General features: G+C 35.7%; 1 protein-coding gene across 4 annotated transcripts in view; it reads left to right on the forward strand.

Moving 5' to 3' along the window:
• Window positions 1–18,562, forward strand: part of DCDC1 (doublecortin domain containing 1) — a 486,403-nt gene that overhangs the window by 446,399 nt on the left and 21,442 nt on the right. For all 4 annotated transcript variants that reach the window (XM_053203333.1, XM_053203334.1, XM_053203331.1 and 1 more), the window contains 4 exons: window positions 2,917–3,069; window positions 3,787–3,888; window positions 8,605–8,741; window positions 9,963–10,142. In XM_053203333.1, coding sequence (XP_053059308.1) covers window positions 2,917–3,069; window positions 3,787–3,888; window positions 8,605–8,741; window positions 9,963–10,142 — 572 coding nt within the window. The remainder of the gene's footprint in view (window positions 1–2,916; window positions 3,070–3,786; window positions 3,889–8,604; window positions 8,742–9,962; window positions 10,143–18,562) is intronic.

The following is an 18,562-nucleotide window of genomic DNA, read 5'->3' on the forward strand; positions in this document are numbered from 1 at the left end:
TTTGACAGTTTAGCTACTTTATGAGCAGCTTTGTTATTAAATTTGAAACCAGAACCGACTAGAGACCACTTAAGAAAGTGGGGTTTGATCAGTGCAAGAGGTGTTGCCCACCAGCTGCCCTAACCTGCCCCTGCCCATCTCCACTGCTTCTCTAAACTCCCAGAAGCTCCAGTGAAAGCACCTGTATTGCAACTCCTAGCACATTGTGTTATAATCATCTGTTTACATCTTTGTGTGTCTCATTTAACTATGTACAACTTGAGGACAGGGACAAACTATGTCCCCAGCAACAGTTTGCTAAATGAAAATGAGTCTTGCTCACAGTGATTCACCAGAGTAATCTCAGCTTTCCATTGTTATTCTGAGAGTCATCATTTAAAGCTTAAGAACTTGGGTTTTGGAGTCAGAATACCAGGATTCAGATTCTAGATCTGTCACTTGCTAGCTGAATGATCTTGGGCAAGTTGTTTAAACTCTTGTAACTCAGTTGCCTCATTTTACAAATTTTACACTGATAGTCATGTAAATGTATACTCATTTGGTCTCATAGGTATGAATATGTATTCATAAGAGTATATATGAATAGGAATTTATATATAAATGTGTATGTCACTTAGAATAGTGCCTGGTTGATGTTGACTAAACATCCAGTGAATAGTAGCTATCATTATCGTATATAGGATTGAGTAGGAAAAACCCACTTTTCCTCCTGTGTGTCTCTTTATTCTCACATTCTTATCACATTCACACTTCTGACACCTGATGTGTGGTTCCCCCCCACACACACCAAGCAATTCTGCAACACCAGCTGGATGTGCTATAATTTAAGTCAATTCTGCCACTATCTACCTAGATATAGTATCAGATCCCACAGGTTAAGAGCTTAGTCCCACAGACTGCGCCCCCACCACCTCTCACTTCAGATATCCAGACCTGTGTTTCTGATCAATTGGCTTAAATTGGAAATTCCCATGTTTAAATATTCCTTCAGTTTGATTAATTTGCTAGAGCAGCTCACAGGACTCAAGGAAATGTGTACGTACAGTCTACTGGTTTATTATGAAAGGATGTGATAAAGGATACAGATAAGCATCCAGGTGGAAGAGATGAATAAGATAAGGTATGTGGGAAGGAGCCCGGAACTTCCATGTTCTCTCTAAGTCTGCCACTCCTCTCTTACCAGCTCCATGTGTTTACCAACCCAGAAAGTCTCCAAATCTTGTACTTTTGGCGTTTTTATGCAGAATTCATCATGTAGGCGTAATTGTCCACTAATTCCATTTCCAGCCTCTCTTCCCTCTTTCGGGAATGAGAGTGGGGTGGAAAATTCCAAGGTTCTAATCGTGGCTTGGTCTTTCTGGTGACCAGCCTTCATCCAAGAGTCTGTCATTAGAAAATAAGATACTGCTATGATCCAAGAAATTCCAAAGGATTTAGGAGCTCTGCATCAGGAACCAGAATCAAAGACAAAAAGAATCACTTAGAAAATTACAAGAAATTTAGAAGCTCTCTGCCAGGAACTTGTGGCAAAGACCAGTATATATTTTTTTCTATTATTTCATAATGATATTATTTGTCCTGTTTTCTAATGAGTTTTTAAAATTAATTACGTGACCTTTTAATGCCTAGATGATCATTAAAGCGTTTAGTTTGGCCTTTACTTGGCATATAGATATCTGATCTCTAGGTTCTGGCATATTATAATCTCAAAGGCTCTTCTTTTAATTTTGTATTTAAATTAAGCCCAGAAATAATGTTATTCATGCTGGACTACTAAAGGGTGTGGCCATCCCTTCCCCTCTGTATTCTAGAGGTTATCCTTGAACAAGCTGGTCTATTAATAGGCTGCCCCCTTTAACTGAATTGTGGCTTATGTTATGCCATCAGTTTGTGTTGAGGAACTTTAAAAAAAAACAGGCATCAGTCAAAAACTCAGTATCATGTTTATTATGGAGATGGTGGTTATGGGCACAGGTTCTGGAGGTATATGGCCTGGTTTCTAATCCTGGCTCTGCTGCTACCTATCTATGTGACTAAACCTCAGTTACATTGTAAAAAAAGGAATGGGCCTACCCCAGAGTATCATTCTGAGAATTACATGTGATACTGTATGCAGAGGTCTTAGTGACATGCCCAGCATGTTAGAAGTTCTGAATATTGCTCATTTCTATTGTAGGACACTGTTTGCTCTCTCACAAATAACCCCTTTAGAAAAACCCTGAAATAAATTTATCTCAGATCTCAGGAACCAGGAAAGTTGTATCTTCTGAAGAATTTATGACTCTGTGTGGGCCATATGAACCTTGATATTGTGTTTTCCTCTTTGCTTGGGCCACTGGAATGCTCAGAAGCCAAACTGTGCTTTACCTCTAGCAAATGGAAACACTGTGATTTTCATACCCATTTAATAACAAAAATATTATCTAGCATTTTTTGGATACTTGTCCAATTAATTAGACTGAACACTATTTATTCTAAGCACTTTCCTCTTTTATTTTTCCTTTTAATCTTCCTAACAGCAGAATGAGATAGATACTATTATTCATTTGAAAGATGAAGACACTGAAGCATTTTATCTCTGGCTTTAGCCTAGAAAGGCTTTCCCCCTTTCCTTAGTTTTCTTATATTTTTATTTTATTCCTTTTCAGAGTAGCTATTTTGGTTAGCCACCCCAGATTTCTGTCACAACTAGGTAAAGTGTAAAAAAGGAATCTAAAAATATATTTACAATCAGAGTAGTTTAAATTATTTGATTGCATATGAAGTTTCTGGTCAAATTTATGTGTTTGCATCTGGTTAGGTATTGCCTATTTAAATCAAGTCATTAATAAGAAAGGAAATCTTTTGAATAAACAAATGAACTTAGGAGGCAAATTTATCCATTGTGCAGTGGTAAATGTGTCATTTGTTTCCTAGAAAACCCAAGAACAAAAGAGAAAACCACATTATTTCCAAAGTCTGTGACATCTGATAGTTTGGATGGTGTAGATAAGTCTTTGCTCACCCTCATCCTCAGAAATCCCATTGCCATCTGGGTATCTTGTGGTGAACCATTTCTATCTCCAAATGGTAAGTTTTTTGTTTTTGCTTGCTTTCAAGCAAGTGTATAAAAGAAAGAGAAATAAATTTTATGCCACCATAAGAAAAGAATTAAATGTGTACAATGTCAACATAATAACATCACATTTATGCACAGAACAGGAGGTCCATCAATTAACACGTGCACAAGGATAGCTATGCTCCTTTATTTGCACAGTCGTCTGTTTTTTCTTACTGGAATGGAGTATTCTGCATGGAAAAATGTCTAATTTAGTTGATAAAGAGATCCTTGGTCTATAAGACTGAGAATAATGGTATACATTAGAAAATAACAAATGAGTTTAATTCACACTGAAGACGACCTGTCTGCACATTTTCATTTTTAAGAATTGCACCCTTTAGGCAGTAGGTGGATGTTTAAAAAATGAATGGTTCCAAGCAAGGCTTTCATCACCTCCAAATAGTTTGTGGAGGTGGAAAATGAAATATGGCTATTGCATATGGTAAATCTATGTAATAAAACAGCACGGTTCTTCTTTTTTTTCCCCCCTCTCCATTCCATAAAGAAATGCCTTAAGCCCTGTCATCTTTCAAATGAGGTTTCTTTTAATGATCCTTACCTTTTAATTACTTATTTCTAATTGAATCTATTTCTTGCAGCAGAAAGTTCTTTATAAATTATTGGCTTGCATGATAAATTACTGTTGATAACACAATGCAGGATAAAATATCATGTATTTTTTCTAGCTTTGCAGAAAGTAGAAAAATTAGAAAAACAGAACTGGCTAAGAAAGGACAAAATTTTGGCTGATCTAGACACCATGAAACACAAAATGAGACAGTTAAAAGGTCAGTATGAACTAAATCAAGTATCACCGTGTTTATTTCTAAATGTAACCCCAATTTACTGGTAGTTTTTTCCTACTATTAGATACCAGATGTTTAACTGAGTACCATAAATATTGTGCCACAAAAGTCACTTGAGCCAGTCTAAAACCTAATAATGTATCTTCTAGTACTGATTGTATATTTGTAATCTTTATATTAAAATGAATATCACATGAATTATAGGTAAATTTTTAAAATTAGGAGACTGTCTGGGTCATATAACCCCTATGGTGGGATTGAAACAGTTGCTGAACTGACATTTTGTGGGCTTTGAAATTAGGTCTTAAACAAAACTTTCTGTCTATTCTTTGGGAATTACTGGGGACGAAGTGTTTTGGTTTTAGTTGTTGTTTTGTATGTTTGTTTTTTTTCAATAATTTGAGTGAGGAAATACTAAATTCTTCAAAGGTCAATGTCACTATCTCAGAAGGGCTTCTTTTTTTCTTGTTAGGCAGCACAAAATATGCTATTCATAGTCAAAGTAATCAATTGGCAATGTTTGTTCTCCTCTTTCATTCTCTTTGTCAATGAATCTTAGGTTCTGGACCTTATACTATTCCTAGCACTTGAGATATCATATGGTTCTTTGGAGAGAAGTAGTGTATTGTGGACTTTAGTCTGGAAAGGAATACATTTCAGGCTCCGTAATTTCTATAACAGGATTTCAACTCCTAAGGATGTGCACTGTGTATTGTTGAAAGCACGTGAATTTTATTTCGATAAGCAACGCAACTACTTGTAAATGCACAAGACGGAGTTCTGGATTGAGATGACTACTATTCAGTTCTTACCAAAAGAATTATTGGGTCTAAATGAAAAGCCTCTATTATGACTGATAACCTCTACTGCTTCAACTACTAGTCATTTTCACTTGAATATCCCATAAGCGTGTCCAAAACTAAAGTTATCATGTTACCACCACTCCAATTACTACCACTTCATTTCTTCGAGCAGTGGATGCCACCACCATCTGCCCAGGTGTTCCATCTTAGAAACCTGGGAGTCATCCTTGGCATCTCCCCCTCTCTCACTTTCTCCAAGCAAGTATCAGTAAGTCTGGTGGCTTCTAATCTATTAAATTTATCTCAAATGAATTCTGTCTTAATCCCCAACCGTATTATCTAAATTCAAACTATTGTCATCTATTCTTTGGATTACTGGAACAGCTTTGTAACTTGTCTCCCTGCTTCCAGTCTTGACAGTAGTTTCTATTCTATGCTAATGACGATGTTCTGAATCTGGAGTGATCAGGCAAAAATACAAAGGTGTCATGGTGCTCCAGGCATAAAACCTTTCAAAGCTCCTTATTATCTTTAGGACGATGAAACTCCTTAGTGTCGCCTTGCACCATCTGGTTCTGTGTGAGTTTCTCTCTGTCCTTGTGCACTCCACTCCACCAGTTGGACTGTTTTTCAGTCCTCCAGATGTATCAGGCACTTTCTTAACTCTGGGCTTGTGGAACAATTTAGTTTCTTCTGCCTCAAGTTTCTCTCCCTCTTGTCCTCTTGGATTGCTTGAACTCATTATATACTTTTCAGCTTACTCGTTGTTCTTCCTAAAAGCCTTCCTTTTCCATGTCAGGAATAATGTGGTTTATCACACCTTGAACTTCCCCTGTGATAATTGTTATCACATTAATATTATTACCTGGTCATGTGACTGTCTTCCCTATGATACATTATAAATTCTACACCCTTCCTGTTTGCTCTGTGAATAGTTGTAGAATGACTGAATTAAAGAATGGTTGGAATTTCAACCATTCACTCCACTGAGTTTTCTAAGGTCTATTCCTATATCAAATTAAATCAATAAAAAGCAACATACTAAAAATAGCACCTGGCAGAGCTGCCTTTACTGTATGCTGATTTTATATCATGTCTTCAGCTTTTATTATAATTAAGTACTAAAAAAGCGTTTAAAGTTCAGTTGGTATCATCTACAATATCATTCTTGACAATAGTCTGTTTGGTCAGATGGTGTCCATTATGGAGGAATCCATTAATGAAATTTCTCTTAGAATTTAGTGCTAAGATAAATCTTGTCTCTACTGACAAACTGTTATATTTTCTGCTATTAAATGTAAATTCAATGCATACTTATAAAATACCTACTCTGAGGACAGGCTTTTCTAGTTGTTGGGCTTAGGAAGATAAATAAGAACAAGTCAAAGTTCAGTTAACTGCAGTCCCTGTTGGATAATGAGCTTCTTGAGGATTGGATGAAAGAGGAGGTATGAGAGGTATAAATAGTGGCTAAGTAGATTATTTTCCATTATTATAGCCATTGGTAAATGCGACACATGTTTATTAAGCATATGCTGTGTATAAAGTACTATGCTAAACTGACTTTACATTTCATTTATAAGTATGGTCATTGCTAATATTAATCACGATGCTAGTAATAACTTTGTAGGGTTTTTATGATTAAGTAACAGATGTCGAGTATTTACTGCATGCATAGCACATAATAAATACTCAATAAGTATTAGAATAAAAGTTCCTGTGAAGGCAGCCCATTTTCTGACTTGGGGTCTTAAAAACTGATCAATGAAACTAAGAAATGGCAGATTAGGCCAAAGTATCATCTTTGTTACATATAAAGACAATGATGGAGCATTTTATTTAGTGTGAGAGCTAAATGGGTTTGCCAACTAAAACCTCAAATGAGGTTGACTTACCCTCCCAGCCATAGATAATGCTGAAACAGTGTGGGCCTTTAATCAGGGGAGGGGTATGGGGGATCTGTAGAGGTGAGATTTATAGTCTGAAAGAACAGCAAAGCACTCATGTTTTCTAGTTTTCCCCACTAATTGTTAGCTATTATCATTACTTTCCCCATATATCATATGAAATAAAATAGGATATATGGGAAATGTAATAAGAAAATAAAAATTATTTAATCAATACATTTTGCCTGGTTTCAATTTGTATTCTTACCTACATAAATAATAGTTTGTTATGAACATCTTTTCCCGAATCAAAACCTTTTGTGATGAATTTATGTCTCTATGAAAATTATAGTGCAAATGCATTAGTTTTTTTTTTTTAGAGACCATTAGAAGCAAGTTGACAAAAAACAAATAATGCATATGGTTTTTGCTCTTTTCCTACATTCAAATCCTGGCTCTTAAGAGTGTAAATGATAAACTATTGCTGAGCTCTCTTTAGTTGATTAAGTTTTAGTGAGCAAAGTTTTAGTGTTCAAAAGGCACTATAAATAAAATACTTATGTATCATAAATTAATGTTGTTTCCACTTTATGAATAGAGTAGGCTAAAAACTATATTTGCGTAAATTTGCGTTATGTATTTTTCTCGTACCACTGTGGTCTTCTCCAAATCATGTAACCTAATGGCATTGCCACTGTAATTCATTGGCTGACTGGTTCAATTATATTTTCTCCACATCCATAAATTGTATAGAATGCTTATTGGGTACATAGAATTCTGGTTTCTCTGAAAAGTCATTGCTGCCATTTATTTTTATTGCTGGATCTGTTTCCACAAACTTGAGCTTACAAGAACACAAATGCTTTATTCTCTGCAAATACTAAATTATCTGAGAATCTGCACATTAAGACTCCCTTGGCGACAAAATTAAAACCCAACTTTGTGTTAGAATTTCTATTATTTTATCCACCTAAATGTTACTTTCTCAGAGAAGCCTTCTCTGGCAGTTGAGACTAAGCACTGAGCTTAGTGTTACATACTTTTATATAAATGCACTTCTCTGGTGCAGCACAGTTGCAATCAATTATTGGTATAATCATTTCCTTGATATCAGCCTTACCCACCAAACTTGAGACAGGACTAAATCTTGAGCATGTTTGTATTTGCATTATCTAGTGCAAAGCCTAACTGATAGCTAGTGTTCAACATAAGTTTCTAGAAAGAACATGCAAGAGGAAGCATTATTTGTACTTAAAAAGTTTAGAGATCAGTATAAGACTCAGTATGAGTTTATCTTCAACATAGAAAAAGAAAACAATTTGATAATTAGGATTTTTAAATCTCTTTTATAACAATTTTAAGTGGACTACTAGTTAAAAGAATGCATATGTTCAAATCAACATACTTATTAAATTATGCCTATTATTCTTTGGAGTACAGTATTCCAACAAATATTTTCTCTTACCACAGCTTTTTAACAACCTAAAGGGCACAGCAGAGGTGTCAGAAACTAATCGTGCTTGCGGGTATTATTAGATAGAAAAAAAGGCCTTCTGTCTCTTGGGTTAATATTATTTTAGAAGTACTTAATCCCCAGGCTGCTAAGCTAATTGTTGGGGAAAGGCTTATTATTAGTGAAGAGAACAAAACATATGTTCCATGACTGGAAGAGATGATGGGCTATATAGGTCATGGATTCTATTTGACTAAATTACCACTGAACCATATCGTGCATGAGAGGCTGGGGCCAGTGTGGAAGTCAGCATGTTATCTTTCTTTTCCATCTGTACAGTGAATATGCATATCCTGGCTGTTTGAAACCTCAAGCTCCCATATGAAGAAGCATTGTTAGATATTATTACCTTAGGCATCTTTGCTTTTATGATATATTTAGTATTTTAGCCTATGCTCCCGAGTGGAATGATTTATGCGTAGAATGCCAAACCAATTTATTTAAAATCTGAAAGCCCATCTTCGGAAACAACATTACCAGGGACTTCTTTCCCCAGGGCGGCGAGTAGCAGCATGTCAGCCAGCCGCCATGGTTCCCAACAAAAACCCTGTGCAGCCGGTGGTGATGGAAGGAGGATGGACCGAGAAGACTCAAGAGGAAATTAAACTCATGGAGCTCATAAGACATACAGAGGTGCGTTCTTCAGGACTCCAGACATTAAAGACTGCCTCTTTAATAAGGTTTTAAAAGTATAGTATTGAATTTTAAAATTACGCTATTAATATATCCTCAGCATCTGGTCTGTTATGACCACATAAGCATATGCCAAGCATTGAGTTGGCATTTGGAGAGTAGTTATCTAAAAGACAGACAGCTCATAGGAAAGTCTGTTTTGTTTGAATGGAGACCAGAAATTATGACCTTAGCAAAGAAGAGAAAAAGGCCCAGTGGATATGTACAAAGGTAATTATAATAAGTGTAGTCAAGTTGAGCCTTATGGCTTCATTGCTCATCACTCCTAAGGGTATGTCTCAATATGTAAAAAGAGCAAGGAGCAAAATACTAATTGCAATGGAGACATTCAGAAGTGAGGAATTCAAAAAGCAGTTTCAGTCCAATTGGTTAATCAGTCAGGATTGCCAGACATAAAAAAAGTCGAGAAGAGAAAGGTCAGCTGTTGAGAGAGGACTGGGGATAGAGACCTGGGAAAACTTTTTGCTTTGTGAAGTTTTTCATCAAAATGATATGTTCTTATTTAATAGGGTTTCTCAAATCGTGAAATGTGTTCAATCTAAATCTTAGGCGTGTGCCCAAGTCAAGGTTACTAGAAAAAAAGAAATTGACATTGCTAGAAATATGACTTCTTGCCAAGCTGAGAAGGATAAATCACTGACCAGGGAATGAATGCAAAGCATTGAACTAGGACATGCTTGAAGTGGGATGAAAAGCTGCCTGGCAGGGATCTGGCAAAGTATAAGGGTGGTTGCTGTATTTTAAAAGACAGAGAGTAAAGACTCAAACAACAGTCATGCACATTCCCTGAAGCATTTCTTGGTTAAAGAAAATGATGTTGTGATTCTAATCAAAAACTCATTTGTTAGATGCAGAGAAATTGCTCAGTAGGAGAAACACCACACAGAAATCCAAAAACACATCTCTATTCATTTCTCCAAATTATAAATGAAAGTTAAGTGTTTTGCCAAAATAAATGCCTTATTATTATTACTCTAATGGTTCTTATTGCCTTTGATGACTCATGGAAGCAAGGGGGATTTAAGAAGATTCCGTGACAGGAGAGGGTAATGCACTTCCTAGAATTTTTAAAATATAATTTACAATTATAAGGTATTTCTGTTTTCATCACATCCTTCATAAACATACTAACCAGGCAATTCTCTGGGCTTTTCTTACCAGGAGCACCTTTCTGCAGTTCAAGAACTGCAATCCAAAAGAAATTCTACAGTTGAAACTAAACGTATAGCACTCGTTCAGAGCAGGCTGTACAAGCAGCCCAATGCAAAACGAGTCTGGATTTATCCAAATGGAGGCAGACCTGAAGATGGTACTTACGCCTGGGGCAAAACTATTTCAGAGGTAAATCTAGTGTAAGAGGAGATCGCTTCATTGGCCTGGATTCAAATTCTACCTCGGGCATTTTTAAATTTTTTTTTTCAACGTTTATTTATTTTTGGGACACAGAGAGACAGAGCATGAACGGGGGAGGGGCAGAGAGAGAGGGAGACACAGAATCAGAAACAGGCTCCAGGCTCTGAGCCATCAGCCCAGAGCCTGACGCGGGGCTCGAACTCACGGACCGCGAGATCGTGACCTGGCTGAAGTCGGACGCTTAACCGACTGCGCCACCCAGGCGCCCCTTGCTCGGGCATTTTTAGATTGTTAGATTAGGCGAATTATTTTATCTTTCTGGACCTCATTTCCTCATCTGTAAAATGGGAGTAATACTTTCCTCACAAGGTTGCTATGATGATTAAATGGGCTTGTATGTGTGAAAAATGTGGAGCTCAATGCTGTCTGACACGTGTGTGAATCCGAATATGATACTTGACCAGCAGAGAACAATGACAGTTAAACCCGCTGTAGCCAAAGAGTAAAATCTTAACTTCAAAAGCATAAATCGTTTTCCTGTTGTGTTTAAATCCTGGTTCACAAAAACGTGATTTTTTTTCCCCACCAGGAATTATTCACTAGATATGTTTTCTGTAGCGCAAACAACAGTACTCTTAGAGAAAATCTATCATATTCTTACTACCCAGAGTACTGGGACCATGGCAAACTTTCCACTTTCCAAAGTTAAAACATTGACTAAGGAAAGGAGAAGTAGCAGTTCATTTATTTTTGTAATATCAAGGACATAGTCCTAAAATTTGACATTTTGCTTTAGTCTCTAAATAAAAACTATAGGTAGCTAACAAATGGATTTTGAGAGACTTTTAAAAAGTTTTGCAGTGGTATGTCAGATAATTGGCTTTTTATTTTGTGAAATGCTTTCATATAATTTTTCTGGGCCAAGAGGAAGTCATACATAGATGAGATGTCAGCAGGGGTTGAAGGGTAAGGGGAGACAGTGCAATAGACTGACGGGGGTGGAGTTCATGGAGGCTGATAAGGGCACATAGAATAGGAGGTGCACCTGGGAAGAGTTCTGCCCCTGAGGACTGGAGTCTCAAAATGAGACTGGGACTAGTCCTTTGCGCTGGGGACACTGAATAATAACTGCAAAAGCAGAAGTTGACAACCAATTTGCTCTACTTGAGAGAGAAGAGATAAATATGTAGAAAGCGTATTGAAAACTAGTAATACAAGCAAAGGAACTTCATACACATGGGGGGGGGGAAGAAAGTGATTATTGTTTTTTAAAGAGCAAAATCGGGGCGCCTGGGTGACTCGTTCGGTTGAGCGTCCGACTTCGGCTCAGGTCATGATCTCACAGCTCCTGAGTTCGAGTCCCGGGTCGGGCTCTGTGATGACAGCTCAGAGCCTGGAGCCTGCTTTGGATTCTGTCTCCCTCTCTCTCTGCCCCTAACCCACTCACATTCTGTCTCTGTCTCTATCAAAAATAAATAAACATTAGGGAAAAAAAAATTTTTTAAAAAGAACAAAAGCTTTTTCAATAAAAAACATCCTAGAAAATGTTCTATAACAAAGCTGAAGTGTTCCTTCCTTGCTAGTTTCTTAAAAATTTTGAGTTCATACTGTAGGGGCGGCTCAGTGGGTTAAGTGTCCGACATCAGCTCAGGTCACGATCTCGCGGTCCATGATTGAGTTCGAGCCCCTTGTGGGGCTCTCTGCTGACAGCTCAGAACCTGGAGCCTGCTTCAGATTCTGTCTCCCTGTCTCTCTGTTCCTCCCCCACTCACACTCTCTCTCTCTCTGTGTCGCTCAAAAATAAATAAATGTTAGAAAAACAAATTTTTTTGGTTCATACCTAGAATGCCACACCTTAAAATGCACTTCACCATTGCAAGTAGAACTGATACATTAATGAGGGAATAGGAAGTGATTAATAAATAGATAAAGGGTAGAGTGGGGGTGATAGGATTAAAGATAGTTTATCAGACTCAGAATAGCAAAACAATTTTTTTTTAAATTACACATATCCACTGGAGGAATAATTTTTTGATTTCTCTGACTTTCATGTAGCATGTAAAAGATACCCCATTTATGGGGTGATATTTTTATTATTCCATGATCATATATAATCTTTTATGAACTTTGTATATGAAGGGCATTATGCTAGATGCTGTAAAATATTATTTATTTATGTATGTGAAATGATTTTGAACATTTAATAGTGTAGTGTAATTGACAAGTTAGCATCAATTGTAATGGTAGCAGTAGAAAGAATAAAATAACACATGGTCTATGTTCTCATCAAATCAATATTTCAAATTGGCAACGCATTTGAAAATATGTCAAGGTTTATTTGAGTGTGTAGAGAAATGATCACTCTCATGTTGATGGATGTACAACTTGTTGGCAATACATATCATAAAAAAATGTACTTCTAGAACTTTATCCCAGGGATATTTTTATGAATTTATGCAAAGATTGTTTGGTAAGGGTATTTATCACAGGGCTATTTATAACATAGATAGATTAGAAATAATTTAAATAGTCATCAATAGGGACTTGGTTAAATGAATTACAGTACATAGGATAGAATATTATAACTCAATTAAAATGAACTTTGGAAAGAATAATGACAATAATGATGTTCCAGGCTAAGTGAAAGAAGCATAACATAAAGCATGTGGAGTTGGATTCTATACATACACATGCATACACTTAGAATACTTCTATTTTTGGAAGTATTTATCAAATGGTCTTATTGTTGGTGACCTAATAAAAGTGGTATTTCTTTCTTGTGCATTTTCCTCTGTGCTCTATATTTTGTTATGATGAATACAGATTGTAAGAAAATGTATTAGCTAAGGGATCTGACATTCTTCTTAGAGAAATACTAACAGCATGTTATAAAGGTCAAATTAGCAGTTCAGGCAGGAAGTTCAGTAGGAGTTCAGAGGAGGGGAACACTCCCCACCTGGGGTGAAGGAGAAAAGCTCCACAGAAGAATCAATCAGGACCTCTGATGAAACTTGAGAAATGGGTAAGATTCAGTATCTTAGGCAGAAAAAGCATTAATAAGGATGAGGGGCACTGAACACAAAAGTATGGTTGTTAGAATTCAAAAATTAAATACATAGTTCCAGTATATAGATGGTACTTGGGCAGAGAAATACAGAAAGATATATGCAACTGGAGAGATTGTTTAAAAGCATATGGTGGACCCCACATGCTATCTACATTAGTCTACTTGGGGTGCCATAACGAACATCATAGACTGGGTGGCTTAAACAACAGAAACTTATTTCTCAGAGTCCTGGAGGCTAGAAAGTCCAAGATCAAGGTGTCAGCAGGGTTGGTTTCTGAAGGACCCTCTGGTTTGCAGATGACCCCCACCTCACCACTATGTGTTCTCACACAGCCTTTCCCTGTACATGTGTGGAGAGAGAGATCTCTAGTTCCTCTTCCTCTTCTAATAAGGCCACGGTCCTGTCATATTAGTGCCCAACATTTGTGACCTCATTTAATCTTAATTACCTCTTTAAGGAACTTTCTCCAAATGAGTTTTGAGGAGGACATAATGTGGTCCATTACACTATCCCAGACCAAAGTGTTTTAGCCACCAGTCGTCTCTGAATAAATTCATGACATGGTATAAACAGTGTTTTACAGAGACTAATGTGGTCTCAGTATGTAGAAAGATACTTAGGAAATGTTTAGAAAGTTTCTGCATATTATTTCTTCCTTTGCTTTATTTTTTTAAAATAAATCTCTTTCCTTATCTTTTCCATACTGTCTGTTTTTGTATTTGGAGACCTGCATGAGATCCTTTGTGATCCATTAGAAATGTATCCATTCAAGCTATCAGGCTGTAAAGAATACTTCTGGAGAGTGGACTCTGTGTGAAACAAATAGACAACAGGAAGTGTAGGGCTTAGATTTCACTGGGGAGTCTGGCTAACACCACCAGTTCCAAAGAAACTCAGCTTCAATGGTTGGTACTTTTACCAGAGAAATGAGGAACAGAACACATTTCAAAGTGCTTCACTCTACTTTCTGTAATAAAACCCCCAGATGGTATTTGAATCCCATCTAATGCAGACTTTTTCTCTGCTGCTTTCACTGCTGTGGCTATTCTGGATGATTTAACCACATTCTTCCTACCCACTCTTTGAACATTACTAGAGCAACCCATCTCCAACTGGCGAAGGCTCATCTGTCATCAGTGCACTAAGGTGGCTCCCTCTCCAGGGTTAGTAGCTCTTTCTTCAGAGCCGGCATCTCTCTCTGATTTATGATTGCCCAGCCCCTCTTTCTATGGTCCTGAAACATTTGTCTTCTCCACCCCTACAACATCTCTTTGATTCTACAGAATCTCAAAACCAGTGTGTTTTCTCTCAGCCAAATAGTTCTTGATGCAGAAGTGGAAGCCGAAAGAATGAGAAACAGGTCCTTCTGATTTGTAGAGGCGAGGACCTCATGCCTGCAGGGAATATGCACTTGTTCTGTGATGCCCACGCGCCCAACCCTGAGAATAATGGCCTATGAAAACTAAGCTCACAAGATAGATTGTGGGTGAGGAATTGTGCACAGAACATTGTTCCTTAATTATGAGCTTTAGTTATTGCAAAAATCATGAACATACAATTTAGATTACCCACTGTAAAGAAGATACGTGAATAAGTTTAGATACATTTGGAAAACTAAGAATTAATAGTGTCATTGAAGGTACTAAGCTGACTAGATATTTTAGAGCCTTTCTGTACTGAAAATGCCTTATTTTCACATTTATTTTAAAAATGTTTTTGCGAACTCATTAACTTTGTCTCATGTAGATAGATCTTTATGAAAACCAAGTGAAATACTTATATATTTAATTCACATTTTTCACTTAGTATATGTTTTTATTAAATAACGTTCATTTTTCTGATTATAAACAGAATCTCAATAAAATAGTCACATTTTAGTAGTAAAGTAAGGGAAAATGTAAGAATTACCTTTATGTAAGTTCTTTTCAAGCTGCGGAAGTTTTTCCCAGAAACCTATCCATACATATTTCTAGGACAGCTCCTCATTGCTCCCAACCCAGAGAGAAACCCAATTACCATATTTGTTGGTTGTTTTAAAGCTGAAAAACAAAATAACTTCTATGGGCTGAATTGTGCACTCCCTCCCCAAATTTTTTTGCTGAAGCCCTAACCTCCAGTGTGACTTATTTAGAGATATGGTTTTCAGGAGACAATTAAGGTTGAGGCCTGTGGGTGGCTCAATAGGTTAAGTGTCCAACTCTTGGTTTCGGCTCAAGTCATGATCTTACAGTTCATGGGTTCAAGGCCTGAATGGGATTCTTTCTCCCGCTCTCTCTGTCCCTCCCCTACACACTCTCTCTCTCAAAAGTAAATAAACATTAAAAAAAAAGGAGACAGTTAAAGTTAAATGAGGTCATAAGTGTGGGGCCCTAACCTGATAGGATTTGTGGCCTTTGTAAGAAGAGGAAATGAGAGCCCATTCTTCTCCCACCATGTGGGGACACAACAAAGAGCCAGGAAGAGAACTGTCACCAGAAACTAAATTGGCCACTACTTTAATCTTGGATTTCCCAGCTTCCAGAACTGTGAGAAACAAAATTATGTTGTTTAAGCCACCCAATGCATGATATTTATTTTGGCAACTTTGAGCAGACTAAGACAGTGACTATTGTTACGGAAAATTTAGAAAAATCCAAAGAAAAACCATATGAATCTATTGTAATATCTATGATTTTTGGATTATTTTAATAACATTTCTACTGTTTTCAACTTACATAAAACATATGGTCACTGTATTAAAATTAGAAAAAGAAAAAATGCCAAGAAGGAAATGAAAATTCTATCACCCACAAATAACCATAGTTATAACTTTAGTGACTGTATTTCTATGGTTACTATACAGTTATAATATTTTTTGCCATTGTGATCATAGCAGATCACACAATATATATAATTTTGCAGCCTGCATTATTCACCTAACAAACTAATGTGATTTCCCGCCCACATATTTAACATTCCTTAACAAAAGAATTATTTTCAATGGCACCATAATCTTCTATCAAATGGGCAGATTATTATTTATTCATTCATTCAGTTTTCTGTTGTTTTCCATTAGGTTGTAATTTTTTGCTGTCATACAGCATGCTCCGATGAATATATACATCTGTATTTAATTTTCTGATTATTTCCCCTAAATAACTTCTTAGTAAGATTGCTAGGTCAAATTATGTAAACATGCTTGAGAATTTTGATAGCTATTGCCAAAGCATTTTCCAGGAATATTTCAGGAGTTTATGCTCCCACAAATAGTGAATGAGAGCTTCTACCTACTTGTGGTATACATGAGGTTTCAGCAATGCTAAATGCAGCCATTTAGAAACATATTTGTGGGTTTGACAGGGAATTTTATATCCATGTTTTAATTTGTATGTCTTTAATTACTTGTATAAGTGATTTTGATTTGATTTATCATTTATTAGTCATCTGTGAATTTCTTGTTAAATCCTTTGCTATTTTTCTATTGGAAGTATTTTTCACACTGATATGAATTTTCTTTTTCTTAAAGCAATAAGCAACATCTAACTTTATCAGATTTAGTGTAACAAATTTCCAATTTGCCACTGTGTCTATGGGTTTTTTCAATGTACAGAATTATTATATTTTAAAAGTTCTTTGTTTTTAAATGTTCTGATAGTCTTTTACTATCCTAAGTTCATATAAAGATTCATCTGGTTTTCTTCAAATTTTTTATCATTTTATTTTTCTCTTTTACTTTTTAAACTGTGTGAAACTCCTCGTGTAAAATTTGAGTAAAGTTATTTCTCTGCTATATTTGTTGGCGTAAAATTATCTCAGCCCTACTTACGGACTAATCTGTTTTTGTTCTCCCAACTGAGCTGGAATGCAATCTTTATAATAAACTAATTCTTATTAGCTTCTGCTCTTAAACAATCCAACATATCTAATACTTCTAGAATTATTATAGCTTTTTCTTATATTTTAATATCTGAAAGAAGTTGCCTATTGTTCTTTGTTTTCAAATTTTACTTGAATACCCTTGTGTATTGATTCTTATAGATGAATTTTGAAATTACAGTCCAACACTCTAAAGTCATCCTGCAGGGTTTTGACTATAGTTGTGTCAGGCTATTAATTAATTTCATAAGGATCAATCTTTGCAGCCAGATTGAATTATGTGGCATTGTTTTATATATGTGTGTAAGCATATATAAAAAATATATATGTATCTTTTTTAGTCCTTCAGTAAAATTTTATAATTTTTTATAAGTGTCTTGCATTTGAAAATAATTGTCATTCCTAATTGGTTTTGCTGTTAGGATAGATTTCCCCCACTATATTTTCTGAATGCCTTTTTTTGTGAACAGGAAAACTATCGATATTTTCTAATTTATTTTGTCCTTGGCCACTTTATTAAACATTTTTCTCTTATTATTAATCTTTTATTTGATTCACATAAATTTTCTAAGAATAAAATCATATTAAGTTCACATGATGGTGATTTTGTCTATTTTTTTAAGACATGAATTATTTTTCTTATTCTGATTTTAAGTTTTATTGTATTGGTTATAATCATAAAAATGAATGTTCTTAACAAAGGAAAACAGAGAAAAAGGGCATCTCTTGCCCTCATGAGTAAATAGACAGTTGGAATGCTTGGTTTTTCTTTCCTTTCCCATGTCCCTTTTTGATGATGCTTTGCATTTTTTTTTCTCGATGAAGACTAAAATTTTTAATTCATTTAATTTCTGTCCATTTTTTGTAGCAGTTGTATCATGTTCTAGTGGTCTTACTGCTTAGTATTATTCATTTCACATTATGACTTTCCCATAGTGAAGGAATTTCATTCATTTCTTAATAATCTGAAATGTATGTGAGTGATAGGTTTTCCTAGTTTTTGTGTACATGAGGATATCATTTGTTTCCTATAACCAAAAGTAATAATTAAGCTGGATATAGAATTCTTATGTTAAAACATTTTCTCCCAAAAACTTCATATTTTATCCCATTTTCTTTGACATTCATTGTTGCAGAAAACAGATCTAAATATAACTGAACTTTCCCCCATGTCTATAATTCATACTTTTCAATTCAGTTATATTTAAATGTTAGTCAGTTTTTCATTAACTTTGCCATATTCTGAGTTAGCCTATTTGATCTAAAGACATGGGTCTTTGGAACAGGAAAGTTTTCTTCTTCTTCTTCTTCTTCTTCTTCTTCTTCTTCTTCTTCTTCTTCATAGTTGCTTAAGTTTAATTTATTCTGAATTCTTCTCCAGTACCACCAATAATGTATAGGTTTAATATCTGATGTCTTGACACTCCAGATGTTTAACTTTCCTCTCATAAATTTTATGTCTTCTGCTTTCACTATATCCTGTGA

The sequence above is a fragment of the Acinonyx jubatus genome, chromosome D1 (genome assembly GCF_027475565.1).
Source record: "Acinonyx jubatus isolate Ajub_Pintada_27869175 chromosome D1, VMU_Ajub_asm_v1.0, whole genome shotgun sequence".
NCBI classification, from domain to species: Eukaryota; Metazoa; Chordata; class Mammalia; order Carnivora; family Felidae; genus Acinonyx; species Acinonyx jubatus.